At 40.2% G+C, this 17,855-nt stretch overlaps 1 protein-coding gene across 1 annotated transcript in view; it reads left to right on the top strand.

The window, feature by feature from the left end:
* The window catches only part of FRMD3 (FERM domain containing 3), a 405,659-nt gene that overhangs the window by 383,295 nt on the left and 4,509 nt on the right, over positions 1-17,855 (top strand). Inside the window, exon 13 of the mRNA XM_029616768.1 lies at positions 2,367-2,488. Coding sequence (XP_029472628.1) covers positions 2,367-2,488 — 122 coding nt within the window. The remainder of the gene's footprint in view (positions 1-2,366; positions 2,489-17,855) is intronic.

The raw sequence follows: 17,855 nt of genomic DNA, 5'->3' as shown, positions 1-17,855 counted from the left end.
AAAGACCCACATGATGCAGGTAATTAAGTCTGCTCCATGGTTTTCAGAGGAATTCAGATCACTGAAACAGGTCAGCCAGTGACTGGAAAGCCTTTGGAGTAAAACACATTTTGAATCAAATAAAACATTATGTAGGACATTTGTGGGGAGCTATAAAAATGCAATTTTGTTAGCCAAGACAAATTATTTCTCTTTAATCATTTCATCAGCATAGAAAAGCTCTCAGACCTTTTCCAAATAGTAAATAACTTGTTATATCAAGAAATATAGAAACATGATGTATGACTCATCTAGTCTGACCATTTGCACAATAAATTTAGCTTTATAATTCCCATCACTTACTTGGAGATCCCCTGTATTTATCCCATGCTTTCTTGAATTCAGATACTGTTTTTGCCTTTTCCACCTCCACTGGGAGGCCGTTCCATGTATCCACCACCCACTCTGTAAAGCAATATTTCCTAAAATTACTCCTGAGTCTGTCCCCTTTTACCCTCATCCCAAAACCCTCTTGTTCTAGAACCTACTTTCCATTGAAAGAGGCTCACCTCCTGTGCATGGAAATCTTTGAGATATTAAAATATCTCTACCATATCTTCCCTATTTTGCCTTTCCTAGGGTGTACATGTTTAGATCTTTAAGTCTCTCCCCATATGCTTTAGAATGAAGACCAGTTACCCTCCATCCTGTTTATAACCTTTTGAAAGTTAGTAACTATTGGACAAAAGATGTTTTGTTGGATGAATGCTAGTAAGCTGGTTTTGAATAAGGCCAAAACTGAAAATCTTGGAATAAGGAGGTTGTTTGATGGTTTGGAGACCCGGATGGTATGACCTGTATTGGGTGGCTATGTAATAGTGATTTTGTATATTGTTAAAAGCTTGGGGAGGGTCACATTAGACTCCAGCTTCTCTTTAGTACGTTACATCTATCAGGAGGATCAGCATGCCTACTTACAATTACTAGCTATTAAGCAACTGAAGCCCTATTTAGCTGATTTTGCTTTCTGGACAGTGGTTTCATCTCTACTTCTGGTGGGGGGGGGGTGGCATTAGATTATTGTAATGTTTTGTTAATAGGGATGCCAATTGCTGTGGTCAAGAAGCTCCAATGTATTTGGAATAGTGTGGCTAAGTTAATTTGTGGTAAGAGCAGAAATGAGTGCTGCTCCATTGTCAGTTTACCTTCATTGGTTATCGATGTTGGAGAGAATAAAGTTTAAATTACTAACAGTGGTTTTTTGCTGTTTATAGAGTAATGGTCTAAAGTACTTGTATGATAAGTTGGAATGGTATGTTCCAGATTGCACCTTGGAGTCTTCACAGGGTTTTCAATTGTCAGCTTCAGCAGGATATGGATTTAGGTTGCAACATTTTTGTAAAAGAGCTTTTACCAGCATAGCTTCACAACTATGGAATATGTTACCAATTGGAATGTGGTCAGAACAGAACTATCAAAAATTCTGTAAACATGTTAAAGCTTTCCTGTTCCCTAGTGCTTGGGTGGATGGGAAGAGGGTGATTAGGTTTGTTCTTTTTTTATATTTTTTATGGATGTTTCCAATGTAAACTGCTCTGATAGTTTTGTTTATGGATGAGATCCCTCCCCAATAGGTCCTGATAGTCATGCTTGAGATGCTGCCAAATCATTTCTTCCTGATGGAGCTCTAGTATAAAACCAGTAGCAATGATTGGTTCCACTGTCACTGCACTGAATGTGGATCAGCATGGAGGAGGTGGTGGTAGGCTGAGATTATGAAGGGACCTGTTACCTTTTTATGGGAGTATATAAAATCTTCCACTTGTGTACTTTGGAGAACTCTGTACTTTATTCTAATGGGATGTGCCAGACTAAGATATTCAGTCATTCAGGGAATAGATCTGTGAGTCTTTGACTACATCTTCTGCTCTAATTCCCTCTCCATCTCTGCATTCAACTTCTCCCCTGACTCCCTCTCCATTGTCTTCTTTGTCTTCCTTTCTGCCACTTGCTCTTCCACCTTCTCCTTCATTGCTGCCATCTCCATAGATACTATCTGTATACATCTAGTTTACTTCTCTCCTATCGCATGTTCCTTGGATTTGACTCAACAACTCTTCAAGCACTGGCTCTCCAACTCTTCTTCTTCCTACTTATAATTCCTTTTCTGCGCTCAGTCATTGATACAGATATAACTAATGCTCACCCTAGAATATAGAAATAAAATGCCCAAACACTGGATTGAAGTCTTCTCAATTCTTTGAGTGCATCTGAAGCAACAATCTTAAGATGTGAATCCATATTCAGATTAGGTTGGCGAAGATTCACTCATCCATGTTTTGTTATCCCTGTCCATTTCATATTTTTATCATTATTTTTATTTTTAGATCACTCATAACCCGGGGTCGCAGTTCATACTCCTTGAACAAACAACTTATAATCAATCTGGAGCCTCTACAGCCAATTCTGCCATCTAATATTGAACAGGACGAAGTTCCTCAAGATGAGGGTAAGTCATATTTAGGGGCATAAGTAGTTAAGTAGCCAGATGGCACAATTTTGTTTTTCAGACGGCTCATGGTCTGGAGTCTCGGGGGCACTCTGAGCCCCACTAGCCACCAAGGATTATCAGGCATGGCTATCAGGGTAGGGGGATTGGGGGGTTGGGCTTCTGGAGGCTTGGGGGGTCCTTTGGAAGCCAGGGGGGTTAATTTTTTTCAAAGGGGTGGGATTGGAAAGGGAGGGGGGCTGTCGTCACGCTTTTGATTTTATTTTAATTTTGATATTTTAGGATGCCGCTAGAGGCAGCGGGGGGTTGGGACAGGGGTTTTAGAAAACATACAGGGGCTGGAGTGGAGGTTTATACATGATGGAGTATCTTCTTTCAAACCGCTCTGGCCCTTTAACATGATGACGGCCACAGACAAAGGGGCCACTATTGTGTGTTATTTTGGGGGGGGGGGGGGAGCAAAACTGCTGTATTTTTCCTGGTAGCATTTTACTGACAGAAAAATACCACAGGGTTTCTAAATACTACAATTTAGTAAATAACTGCAGTATTTTCCCCTCTGGGAAAAATACCACAGCTTAGTAAATGACCCCCTTAGATTGTAAGCCTTCTGAGAACAAGGAAATACCTACATTACCTGAATGTAATCTGCTTTGAAGTACCTGAAAGGTGGAAAATAAATGTTTGAAATCAATACATTATACCTGTCTTAGAACAAAATAGTCTGGTTAGCCTGTTTCAAAGGCTTTCCTAAAGAGTCATATTTTTCAACCTTTATTGAAATGTATAAAATCTGGACAGAGGCGCACCTCTGCTCTTAGTGCTTTCCATAGGCAGGGAGCAACAATGGAGGAATCCCTCTCCTTAGTTCCAATAAGCCTAACCTTGGATGTGGATGGCACATTCTGAAAAACTTCCTGACATGAGGGACAATGAAGATCTAAACAATCAAAATAGAGATGAGAGAGAGAATTTTGAATGGTTTCGTAAACTGTATTAAGATCCAGTGAAGTTGTCATAGGATTGGTGAAATGTCTGTGATCTTGGTATTTGTCAAAACCCTAGCTGCAGTGATTTCTAAATGCTGAAGTTTCTTTAAATATTTCTGCAGTAGACCTACACACACACTGCATTTCAATAGTCTAACTTTGAAACAACCAATGCTTGCATACTGCTCTTAAATTTGTTGTTTCAACTGGCTTAATAAATAATAGTTTCCCAAAAGCAGTGTGATAGATCAAACTGATAGTCATTTTCCAACTCACATTATGGCGTTTTCAAATGCGTTAAGACGTTGCCCATAACGCAAACTGCAAATTTTTTTGGCAAATTCCATTTTGGGCATTTTTAGGCTGGGGAAGGGCCTGAGATGGGGGGGGGGGGGAGGACAGAGAGAGAGCCTCTGGGGGTGCACCCTAGTACCCCAGGTAGAGAGTCCATCAAGCTAGTTTGAGAGAACATTACAAATCTCACCATTGTGTGAGTTTCCACACTCCGAAAGACATCAAATCTTCACAAGAGTGCAATGTTCTGTTCGTATGTCTCACTCAGCATGTCAAAGTGGCCCCTAACCCCTACACTACCTGAACTTCACCTTGAGTTACTAGGTGGGCCTCCTATAGTAGCATAAATAGCTAACTACTGGGTTTTCACATGTGGCTAGGCCTTGCATGTGCTGAGCAAATTTTTGAAGAGGCCTGGCTACTCGCGTAAACTCAGGTACGCGCATAAGTGCCAGGCCTCTTCAAAGGGGTGGGCCGGGGCAGCACTATTGATCGCTGTCCCAAAGACCCGCATGCCGGCGGCCGGCTGGGAACTGAAGTAAGTTGTAAAAGAAAAAAAAAGATGGGGTTTAGGGGGAGGGGAGGGAATTTAGGTAGAGGATAGGGAAGTTCCTTCCCAGTTCGCTCCAATTAAGGAAGCGGACTGTGAATGCGTTGCCGCACGGAAATTGCAAAAGTCCCTCCCGTTGCTTGCTGGCGCAAGCATGTTAGAAAATCGGTGCGTCCATGTGCGCGCTGAGAAACACGCACACATCAACGTGTGCACGCATATTTGAAAATCTACCCCAAAATCCTTATGGGCAGGAGAAAAGCCCACTTGCTCCTGCCCTGGCTTTAGCAGGTTTAAAAATAGTGACATCACTTACATACACCAAAATGGTGCCAGCTGCACCTGAGGCACTTTGGTTTCATTTTGGTACTGTCTTCAAGGAAGATGGTGCTATTTTTAAAACTGCTAGAGCTACAGCAGAAGCAAATGGGCTTCACTCCTGTTTGTTAGGATTTTATAAGGACCATGGGGAGAAGGTTAGTGGGGGCCATAAAGGGCTTGGGAAGGCCTAGCAGGATAGGCCCGGGCCCCAGGCTGGGTTTCTTTTGTGGAGATTGGAAGGGTGCAAGGACACCCTGGGTAGATCCGGGGAGGCCCAGCAGGCAGATCTGAGTCCCTGGTTCAATTGTGGAAGGTGCTTCCAGAGCAACTGGTTCTTTTTTTTTTTTTTTAATTGTAGTTTAAAGAGTTTTTTCGGTTTGGAAAATGAACTGAACTGAAAAAAAATTAAACGAACCAAATAATGAAAAAAAAAAAGTCCCCAAAATGAAAAAATGAACCAAACTAAACATTTTACAGCTATGCATCCCTATTATCTAGAACAGTGGTTCTCAACCTTTTTTTCTGTCGGGACACACCTGACAAATGGTTCTCACATGTGTGACACACTGAACACATGATTGTCACAGAGCTAAATGTAAACATACACTCTGCATCCATAGGAACCCCCTCGACTCCCAATGGGTGCAGAGCCAGAACTAGGGCACTACCCATACAACTCACCATAGAAAAAAGATATTCTGGTTCTAGTAACATCTTATTAAAAGCACTACAAAAAGTGGGGAAATCCAAATTTCCCTAAGTCCTAAAATCCCACGTTGGGTAATGCCATCACTGGTCTTGCTTCCTCATAGGTCTCCAGCCCCTGCCCTATACTGAAGCGGGATATATTTGGACGCAGGAAAAACACCGAGTTGTGTTAGTGAGCCCAACTTAACAGGGGTCAGGGAAAATAGCTCTTTACTCTTCAAGAGCCAACTCAAAATGACCACACTCTCACTACCACTAACTCCCCCTAGTGCTCTCAGGATAGCCAATCACAGTCAACTCATAGGAGAGACTCCAGTCCTTACACATAGCCTGTGAAAGGATGTCCACTTGTGTGTGCAGTCAGGCTATTTTATAACACGTGTGCGTATACATGTATATAATATATTATAAAATGGCCAAGTTCCTGGGTGCGGGTCGATGAACACATGCACATGTGTGTCCACATGCCTGTTTAAAAGTTACTGTCCCTTTGTTTTGCATCTATTGATTCTTTTATGAGGAATTATAGTAAACTAATTTGAACACCCATCCATTGAGTCCTGCCTGGTTTGTAAGTGTACCTTTCCCAAAGAGCCATGGTAACATACACTCACCTGGGACAACACTACTGCTTGGGCCAAAAAGGTTATCCTGCATCCCATAGAGACGAATCGCCCCCTGAGAGAAAGGAGAGTTGGGGAAAGGACAGAGGAGCTAGCCATGTATAATAAATTCTTTTATGGCCCTTTGGAAATAGATTCATTCCCCAAAAAAGGGTTACACAGTCTCAGCATACATTGGTTCTTATAGATTAGCTGGTGGATATAAAGGAGTTTTCATGTCCTTAAATACAATTTGTTGGGATCTTTCTGGACCATTCTATGATTCCAAAGCTGTATGGGAGTATGGGGATTGCAGGTTGATCTATGGCTTGTATCTTATTCCATGCTGTTAAAGCACTTTTCAGTATCAGTTCAGTATTCTGTAGTACTCTTTGCTGATCTTTCCTCTCAGTGGTTTTTTGTTAAGATGTACCTTCATCTATATCTAGATATGTATATACACCCTTGTTCCGTTATATTATTTATTCATTCATTTGTTAATATGTACCTTTTTCAACTGTTTTTTGTTAATATGTACCTTTTTCAATTGTTTTTTGTACTGCCTTTGGCTATTGTACAGTTGTATGCACAGCCTCTGGCTAATTTACAGTTTTATGTAAACCGGAGTGATTTGTAATTCTTACAAGAACCTCGGTATATAAACATTAAAAATAAATAATAAATAAAATATTACAGTCTTCAGACAGATATTTCCAGTTTGCTTAGTTTTCCTTTAATGAAAGTTGCTTTAGCACATATGATGTCCTGAAGTCAACTGAGATCTTCACTATTCATTGTTCTGCTCCATGATGATCAAAGGAGTTATAAAGCTTCAAATATCTACAAATAGTAGATGTGATGTTATCTGTTGAACATTTGTTTCTCTGGATTAAGGCTAAATCCATAACCCAAAGAATTAATAAGAGTACTCAGTGGATCCACTCCCTGGCATCATCATTTTCTTTTCTTCCTCCCCCCTCCTAACTCCTGGCATCATCACCTTCCCTTCATTCCTCCCCTCCTGCTCCCCACATCATCACCTTTTCTCTTCCCCATCTCCCACCCCCTCACATCATCACCATCTTTTCCCCTCTCTTCCCTCTCCTTCACTCCACTGAAAGCCTCATCTTCTCTCCACCCCACTGGTAACATTATCTTCTCTTCTCTTCCCTCTCCCCCCACCACCTCTGGTATCATCACCTTCTCCTCCTCTCATCTCTCCCCCTATCCCCAATATCATCATCTTTCCCTTTCTCTCTACCCCCTGCATCTTCACCTTCTCTCTACCCCCTGCATCTTCACCTTCTCTTTTCTTTTCTCTCCCTTCTACCCCCTGCATTATCACTTTCTCTTTTCTTTTTTCTCCCCCCACCCTCTGGTATTAACACCTTCCCCTCCCTTCTCTTTCCTTCCATCCTACTGGAATCATCACCATCACCTTCCCTTTCTACCTTCTCCCTCCACCCCCCTGACATCATTTCCATCACGTTCCCTTTTCTACCCTCTCCTTCCACCGCTCCACCGATATAATCTCCATCAATCTCGCTCCTACCCTCTGACTCCATTCCACTCCACCCTTCCCCCTGCCAGTCACCTTTCTTTTCCTACCCTTTCCCCTACTTGGCATTAGTTCTCTTTCCTTCTCTTCCCTTCCCTTTCCTCTCTCTCAACACCCCTAGCTTCCTAACAAATTCAGCTACCTCTTCCAACAGCACTTACCTAGTACTGCTTCTTTCTTCTGTGCCTGTTTCCCTCTCTAATGGGAACTGCATGGGACCAGCAGGACTTGTGAGACCACAGGCTCCCCTATGCCATTTCTACTGCAGAGGAAAGCCAGCAGAGGAGAAAACAGAAGTAGCAGCAGATACGCACTGCTGTCTGACTCCCCCTGCTGGAAGGAGGATATCCTACAGGCCAGGTGTTGGAGAAAGAGAAACTGAAGGCTGTCACGCACACCAGAGCTGCAGCTACAGCACACTACTGTGCCGCGGCACGCTGGACTAAAGGACCTATCCAGTCTGCCATTCAATCTCTGTTCAGCTTTATAGACCCTTCCTCTCCCTCAGAGATCCTCTGTGCTTGTTCCTTGTTTTCTTGAATTCTGTTACTAATGCTTTCTTACTAACAATCTATGTTACAGTGAGGTTTTGGTTTTTCTTACAGCTGGCCTTGATGGCTTTATTCACCATTAATTGCTCTTTTGTTTTATAACCTCCTCTTATAGTACCCTTTTATTCTATCACCTTGATGTTATTATGATCTATGTGATTACATATTCTGTCTGCATCTGTTCCAGTGAACAGTTTATTAATTATTGGTAGGTAAGTTATTGGCCAGTAGTTATTGAGGACATTACTTCCTTCACGAGGAGGAATGTTCTTCCTGTTATTAACCATTATGGTGTTAGCTGTGTTCATTCAGTTGATTTTTGAAATGTTCCAGGTCTTGGCAGAGAAATATTAAATGTTTGAGCCAAAAGTTGGGCAGTCCATCAGGCCCAGTCTCTTCAAATTTGGGGCTGTTCTTAATCTGGTTTCCAGGTGGTTCTTATTTCTAACTGAAAATATAACAGCTATTCCCAAAAAACTCCAAAAGTGAAAAAAGCATTTCTCTCACAAGCTAATGCTAATAAGCACTATTTGTAAGTTATATTGCCATCATAACAGGAAATGGAGGTGTTAGCAGATTTTTTATAATTGCTACAAATTTGAGGAGAGAATGTTTTGATACTAGGTAATCTAAACATTCATCAAGACTGTTGCCCTAGAGAGATTATGGAGATTAGCTATCTTTGTTAACCTCTTTGGATCTCTGTCAAATGATAACTGTGCCAACACATAAAGCAGGTCATATCCTGGATCATTTAATAATACCCAAGATACTTGCGTATGGTAATGTTAGAATTGCAGGTAAAAGCAGTTCCTTGGACGGACCACTTATTGGTTTCCTGTAAAGCTGATTTTAGCAGTAATATTATTAATGAGGATGTGCATGTTGCACTCAGTAGCGCAATAAAATTGAACCTGAAAAATGTAAAGAAGAATAGAGGAAAGTAAATACTGCACCCAATGGTACAAATGCCACCACATTTGCTACTTACTTCTGGGATAATTTTCAAAAGGAGTTGCACGCGTAAATGTAACTACTATTGTAGCAATTTTCAAAAGCCATTTACTCGAGTAAATTCTTTTTAAAATCAGGCCCTTGGTGAATACCTTGAGCTAGGTTACCAAAATAGTTGCCCCATTATCTATCCGTACTGTAAGGTATAGACATGGGAGGGTACCATGGTTTACTAGTGATTTGTGTACTGCAAAAAGGGTTATGCGTAAGCTTGAATGCAAATGGAGGCGATCTCGTACTGTAAAATTACTGAATCAATATAAAAGTGCTAGGAATGAGTTCAAAGGACTATCATTGCAAGAAAATCTTACTTTACCAACAAAATCAGTAACTCTCTTTATTGGCCTCAGCAGCTATTTATTTATTTATCATGGCTCATAGAATTTTGGAACCAAATCATAATCAAACCTTTGAAATTTCCCCACAGGAATATGCTGATTTTCTTAAAAGTAAAGCTCTGGAAAATCCAGTAAAATGCTCCTTATCAGATACAGAGAATAATGCAATAGATGTAAGGGCTTCAGCTACTTGGAGTAATTTCAAGGAAGATCCCAGTTCTGAAATGGAAACAATGTTTTGGGAATTGAGAATTTCCTTTTGTATTTTGGACCCTTGTCCAACTAGCCTTGTTTTGTTAAAAGATGAATTTATTCAAATGATGATGAAACTGGTTAATCTTTTCTTGTCTGAAGGGATAGTTCTGCAGGTATTGAAACAATTTGTGATTCGTCCAGTTGTTAAAAAAGGAAATCTGCCGATTAATAAATTAACTAGTTTCAAGCCAATTTCTAATCAACTATTGCTTGGGAAATTATTAGAAAAAGTAGTATTAATACCGTTAGGGGCGGATTTTAAGAGCCCTGCTGTGGGGTCCCCAAGTTAGTTTATAAACATCTGATTAACTGGTCTTCCAGATAGCTCATTTGATATGACTGAGCCTTATGACAATCAGTGGGATACTCTGCAATGTCAGCACATTGTTATCAATTGGCTAGAGTTCATTTCAAATCTGATTGGATGGCAAGGCTGTCAATATCAGACCTTAATTGTAGTCATGAACTGTTTAGCAAAATGTCCACAGTACTTTCCTGAGTTTTATATCTGCAGTTACTTGTTTGGACATCTTCCCAAGCTGTGCTGAAATCTTGTACAGGTCTCAGGTTTCTCTGTCTGTTCCATGCTGGCAAATCATACCCTGCTATAACATAATTTTTGTGTGATTAACACAGTTAAACTCATATTCATCCTACAGACCTATTCTGCTCCTCCCCTTCAATTTCCTGCTTTTCTTCTAAACTAGGAAATAAATTCCAATCTCAGAGGAAACAACTGTAGGCAGAAGTTAATTGCCTGGCTCTATGAAATGGATTCAGCGTTTAAACTTAGAAAGGCAAAATAAAATGTAATAGAAATAAAAGTATATATCTTGCAAAGGGTCCTTTACATATACATGAATAAAACTTTTACTTATCTCTTTTGAAGAAGTTATATGGGACCCATCAAAAGGCTTGGGGGATGGGGAAGAAGGGAACTATGTCTTCTCTTTTCTTCCAGCTAAGGGTTATATTCAATAAACAGTACTACATATCTTCTAAAATTGGGCTAATCAAGAAAACTTAGCATGTGCTAAAAAAAAAGGCTTCTATACTATTCACAAAACATGATCTATCCCAGAATAGTGCATCTAAACTTTTTCATTTACATATACATTTAGGGGGTAATTTTGCAACAGCCCATATAAAATAGATGGCAAATATATAAGTTACACTAATTTTCAAAATAAACTTATGCACGCAAGTTTTCTTTGAAAATGATCACAACAAATCTACCCACATGCAATTACACCTGATAATTTGTGTACAGATATTTTCCAAAAAAATTTACCCACAAACATTTGAAACCCTGAATTCCCAAACTCTTCAACATGAACCTCTAACATATTCAACATTCATTATATTATAACTATTACTTCTTCATGTTTAAACTTGTTTGGAATTCTACTACTGATGTACTATATACTTATTATAAACTTTCATACACTGTATAACATGCTTTGAACTCTTTTGCTGGAAAAGCATGAAATAAATAAATGATGATGAGAATCACCTTGGAATATAGGAGTCATTTTGTTCAGCTGTTCTGCAGAATGCCTGCAATCCCCAGTAAGCTTAGGGCTTAGTAGATTGGCTTTTGTTTCATGCAATGTTATCTGATTTGTTTCCGCATTAAGCTGTATCATTGGGCATAGCTAAGCAAGAAAGGTTGCAAGATATTGTGTTCTAGAAATATGTAATTTGACAGCTATTATATTTAGCAGAAAGATTTAAAATTAACCTCCTATTCTATCCTCTTGTGGAATCATTTTGTTGGCCATGTCAGAAGCCTGACATTTGATTCATTATCTGGGATTATCCTAGTTCTTTCTAATGCAGTGGAAACTCAGTAGAGCTTAGAATTATTGTGGGTATTTGTTTTTCATTTTGTGAAATAAAAGCATCTGAGAGAAGGGGAAGGAGAAATAATAAATATGGTGAAATATTTGATAAAGATCCAAACAAAGAAGAGCATTCATTTGCATATGGTGAACCATTCCAAAAGGGATGTGTATGTTCTCTTGATGAGCCATGGACCAAGGATCACAGCTAGGAGTGCTGGTAATGTTAACTAAAGCTTTCTAGGTGGTATTTTACAGGGGGAGCTTGGTTTGAAGCTTATTTTTATAATCTGACACTATTGCAACTGATCACTTCAGTATTTAGATAGAGTGATAGATAGATATAGAAATATGTCTACTAAATCACCTTTTGTTTTGGGGGTGAATTTGGTGCTTGTGAAAGGTGATGGACTGATAGGACTTGAAATTAGCCACACATTTATTCAGATAAGTACAGCATAAATATCAGCTCTGCAGACTTCTCCACACTGCCCTGTTCATGAACTTCAATCCTCTGGGGGTAAGAACATAATTTAGTCTTTGGCCTCTCTGAGGGTATTGATTATTATCAAATTGTGCTGGTGAGTTTTTAGTAATTGTAATAATACTCTATGCTTATGCAAACTGCTATCCATTGGGAATTGAACAGACCACTAAATCCCTTTACATAGGCCATGTAAAAGCTTTACCATTATAATAACTTGTGGTCACTGCTAACTGGAGTTAAACCGAAAGTAGGCAACTGAGATGAAAAATTCTCTGTTCCTTGCAGTCCATTGTATCATCCAGTTCTTAGACTCAGATGAGAAAAGAATGTGTTTTCCATGCACCAAATAAGGGAACTAATGGAGCCCTATTTGTAAGTGCTTCTATCATTTTGTGGATCTGTAGATTGTTTTCAAAATAGGTTACCCATAATGATGAAAATATATCAAAACTCTATTAAATGATAAAACTGTAAAAAGAATAAATGCAGTTTTTTATTGACCAAGTCATACGTTATTGAGCCTTGCTTTTAAAAGTCATTTGCCATATACACAGGACCTACCTTCAAAAGGAAAGAAATCTTCCTGAAGGAATCCTATAATTAACTGCATTTGTGTGTTGGTTATTCTGTCAGTCATGCTGAAAATCAGCTGTTTCTTGGGAGTGTAGGGGGCATATGTTGATGGATTTGGTACCTTTTAGCTCATCTCATGATTTTGCACTCAACAATGGGACCGTGGAAATGGATATTGAAAAAAATATTGAGGTTTGAAGATCTGACTAATTACTGCATTTCCTGCTACTCTGAGCAGCCAACATTGCAGTTACCTCACGGTGGGAAACGGAATATGAAGGGATTAGATATTGCTCCACCCATCTTCAGTTCTAGTCCCGAACCACTAACGTCTTCAGTTAGTGCACCAGTGCACCACTGAATATACAGCTCTAGTTAGCCAGATACGTTTATCTGACTTAACTAACACAGCCACACAGCAACTGAATATGGACCTCCATGATACCTCCTGCAGACAGATGCCTTTCAGATGTTTTTTAAAATTATTAATTATGGTTGTTTGTTGCTATTGAATAACATGTTATTTTTGCCATAATTTTTATTTTGTTACATTCAGTGGTTTCTCTTTCTGTGAAACTAGTGGTATTGTGTGCAGAAAGTAGTTTATAAATACATGCAGTCTGAGTGATTGGAAAAATGTGTTGCTTAAATGGAGATGTATTCTTTATAGATTTATACCCCACTGAACAGAATGATGTCACAAAGATATTGGAAAGCAATGCTGAGTGAGTAGGACGATTGGAATAACTGAGAGATATGCTGCAAGCATCGGAAGTTAGAAAGGGTTCCTTATATTACAGGTGGCATCATTGTAAAGAGAATAATTGCATGCCATTTGCTGTGCTAGAATAATTTGTAGACTATGGCCTGGATTCTCTAATACCGCCGGGCTCTTTGAATCGCGCGGTATAGGGGGGCGACGCGGAGGGCAGGCCTGCGAAAGCCGGCAGCCATCGCACCTCTGCGGTGCGATGGCTGCCGGCTTTCGCACCCAATAGCGCCATCATAAAAGGTGGTGCTATTGGGCGCGAAATTGGCAGGGAAAAGGGTTCTTACCTTTTCGCTGTCCGCAATGTCTTCGCGGCGTCCACCCCAGTGCCGCCCCGACTCCTCCTGTTCCGGTTTTGACGCCGCCCCATTTAGTGATCGCACGCGAAAAGGGACTTTTCGCGTGCGATCGCTTTGGAAAATGACCCCCTGTATGTCTTCTCTTTGGCAATTTTTAGTTATCAATTTTGAAATGTATATAGTAAGAGGATGAGGATCATGGCAAGATTGGTGACAATGTATGAATCTTGCTATATTTTTTGTGATTTTAACTCTGTTCCCCAAGACTTCATCTCAGCTACTTTTAAAAAATATATGCTTCTCTCCTAGTCCACGTTTCTCCCTCCCTCTTCCCTTGGTGATCACGTCCACCTGCAAACTGCTCACTTTTTGATATTTGAATTTTCCAAGGCAACTCCTTAAGAGTTAATCTAAAAACTGTTCCACCATTTCAGATTTAAGCATGAAGTAAGTAAATGTATTTATTTAATAGCCTTTATCAGTCGTTTTACAGATAAAAGTCACCCAAAGAGATGTACAAATTAAAATTCACAAAATAGTTTCCCACACATATACACAATGCAATCTCCCTTTACAAGGCCTACATCTAGTTATTTTTTTTCTTTAATCTTTTTTATTCAGCCAAAGTACACATTGTTAAGATCAATAGTTCAATGCACATTGTACAGATTTAATTTGTACCAAACATACAAAAATAGCTTTTGCATATCTAACCCGAAACATTACCCATGCAGTAAATTTGCATATGATCAAACTAGAGATATGGCATAGAGTCTACATCTTTCCTCTATATGTTAAACTGTACTTGAAGTTGACATAAGCCATGTTTTGAATTTCTCAAATTTACATAAAAAGTTTTTTAAGGATGATTGAATTATGAATGTATGTGAAAGATGCATTAATGTATAAGAACATAAGAACATGCCATGCTGGGTCAGACCAAGGGTCCATCAAGCCCAGCATCCTATTTCCAACAGTGGCCAATCCAGACCATAGGAACCCGGCAAGTACCCAAAAACTGTCTATTCATGTTACTGTTGCTAGTAATAGCAGTGGCTATTTTCTAAGTCAACTTAATTAATAGCAGGTACAGTAACCAGAGTTGAAACCTTGGCGACTGGTGCTACTGATAACAAGTTTCACACTTTTGCTAATTCAGCCTCTTTTTGTGTCTGTTTAGTTGACCATACTGAATAGCATTTTGTAGGATTGTTAATGCTGTATTCTAGTGCATTATGTGCCATTTTGGTAATAGTCCCTCTGGTAGCAGGCAGTTCTGCCAGATAATTTCCTGCAATTGCAGTTAAATGTTTGAAAGCAAAGGTGAGAGCATGTAATGGAAGGCAAGGGCAATGTTTTTGCTTTCAAGGGGCCTCTTACTTTTAGAGATTGCAGTGAAAAAAATAATTTTAAAAGGATTTAAGTTCAGGGCCAGTCTGATGACTCAGTGACAATGCTATGCAGTGCCATGTAGGAAACCTGAGCTTGGCTTCTGCTTCTTCAGCAGGCCAGGGCTGGAGATGCTGCAGAGGAGGGGTACAGCCATTTCACAATGCTGACACCAAGGGGCCAGATTCAGGATGCATGCATACATAACAGGTTCCAGGAGCAGCCACAACCTATAGACCCTGATCAAGGACCATCTGTATGATGACTTAGCCAGATGAGAGAGAGAGAGATTATAAATTTGGCAATCCCTGGGTAGTTGTGAATAAAGGAGTTGCTTCTTATGGAGCAGAAAGGAGCAGGAGGAACCCATTAGACTAAAATAATTAAAAATGTACAGGCCAGTGTACTAAGCTGTGTTGAAATTGGCTCAGTTCCTTTTGGAAGCATTTGTGGGCAGAAGGAGTCGGCAACTGGGGAGAGGCAGGGAGTGGGGGATATTTAGGGTACAACCAGCCCATGATTTACTCTGGAGAAGGGGGAAGATTGATTCCATTTTTTACAGGTGGGGTGGGGTTTGGTGCCCAAAACATGGGCAGTCATGTCAGTTTGTTGATGTGCTCAACAATGTTATCTATTCCTCTTGAGGTGTAGTTATTGTAGAGAACCCCTAGGTTTCCACTAGATGGCTTTAGCCTGAGCCCTGGGTTAGGAGGTAGGAGAGGGGTGTACCATTTTAAATAGTACTTCCTCTGAGGCTTGCTGAAATGATGAGCTCCTGACTGCATAAGTATAGGTGGGTATAGAGAATAGGGTGACATTGTTGTTTGGCTTTAGAAAACCTGGCAGAAATGCAGACATTCACTTAGCCAGGTCTGTTTGGCAAGTTCTGCAGACCTAGGGAGCCAGATATTCAGGTCATGTCCACATTAGTATTGCTGGCTATTTAGATTACTACAGAGCTTTGTGGTTAGATATGGGAAAGATGGGGTGCTGAGGGGAATTAAGTGGGGATCTTATATGCTTATCTACCTAAGTTGTGGAGAACAAATGAGGAAGACATAAAAAGACTGTCCTGGATAAGAAGAAATTTCTTGGTGGTCACAAGCAGACTGTGATACATTGCAGGAGGACCTTGCAAGACTTGAAGATTGGGCATCCAAATGGCAGATGAAATTTAATGTGGACAAGTGCAAGGTGTTGCATATAGGGAAAAATAACCGTTGCTGTAGTTACACGATGTTAGGTTCCATATTAGGAGCTACCACCCAGGAAAAAGATCTAGGCATCATAGTGGATAATACTTTAAAATCGTCGGCTCGGTGTGCTGCAGCAGTCAAAAAAGCAAATAGAATGTTAGGAATTATTAGGAAGGGAATGGTGAATAAAACGGAAAATGTCATAATGCCTCTATATCGCTCCATGGTGAGACCACACCTTGAATACTGTGTACAATTCTGGTCGCCGCATCTCAAAAAAGATATAGTTGCGATGGAGAAGGTACAGAGAAGGGCAACCAAAATGATAAAGGGGATGGAACAGCTTTCCTATGAGGATAGGCTGAAGAGATTAGGGTTGTTCAGCTTGGAGAAGAGACGGCTGAAGGGGGATATGATAGAGGTCTTTAAGATCATGAGAGGTCTTGAACGAGTAGATGTGACTTGGTTATTTTCACTTTCAAATAATAGAAGGACTAGGGAGCATTCCATGAAGTTAGCAAGTAGCACATTTAAGACTAATCGGAGAAAATTCTTTTTCACTCAACGCACAATAAAGCTCTGGAATTTGTTGCCAGAGGATGTGGTTAGTGCAGTTAGTGTAGCTGGGTTTAAAAAAGGATTGGATAAGTTCTTGGAGGAGAAGTCCATTAATGGCTATTAATCAATTTTACTTAGGGAATAGCCACTGCTATTAATTACATCAGTAGCATGGGATCTTCTTAGTGTTTGGGTAATTGCCAGGTTCTTGTGGCCTGGTTTTGGCCTCTGTTGGAAACAGGATGCTGGGCTTGATGGACCCTTGGTCTGACCCAGCATGGCAATTTCTTATGTTCTTATGTTCTTATGTTCTTTATATACCGGCAATCATGAGCACATATCTTGCTGGTTTACATGAAACGGGAGTGCATTAAATACATCAACTAGAACTGTGGTGATCGAAGGAGCAGTTACAAATAACAAGGGTAGCAGAACTTGGATAAGAAGGAAGAGATAGGAAAGAATAAACGGTTGAACGGTATACAAATAAATTAAATGCTATGTAAAAATGGCATGATTAATGGCTGAATATTTGAAGTCCTTGGTTTGTATCTATGACGTGATATTAGATTGTGTCTGGGAAAGCTTGCTTGAATAACCAAGTCTTAAGTCCTTTCCTAAAAGTTAAGAGGCAGGGTTCCAGTCTGAGATCTGTGGGAATGGAATTCCACAGAGAAGGGCCAGCAGTGGAGGTGGCACGATCTCTTAGAGTGATGTGTTTGGTCATTTTCGCAGGGGGAACTTTGAGGGCGCCTCGGTAGACATTTCTGGTAGGTCTTGTCGAGTTGTATACTTGGAGGGGGATTTGTAGATCGAGGGAGATGCGTTGATGAATAGTTTTGAAGATGACACAAATGGCTTTGTATATGATACGGAAGTGGACGGGTAGCCAATGTAACTCTTTCAGAATGGGGGATATGTGGTCTCTCTTTCTTGCGCCTGTTAGTAATCGAGCTGCTGAATTTTGAACCATCTGTAGTGGTTTGGAGTAGGAAGAGGGCAGACCTAGCAATAGGGAATTGCAGTAGTCTAATTTTGCAAAAATGACTGCTTGGATGATCGTTCTGAAGTCTTG

The sequence above is a fragment of the Rhinatrema bivittatum genome, chromosome 1 (assembly GCF_901001135.1).
Source record: "Rhinatrema bivittatum chromosome 1, aRhiBiv1.1, whole genome shotgun sequence".
Taxonomy (NCBI): Eukaryota; Metazoa; Chordata; class Amphibia; order Gymnophiona; family Rhinatrematidae; genus Rhinatrema; species Rhinatrema bivittatum.
This window is presented reverse-complemented; position numbering and strand designations above follow the sequence as displayed.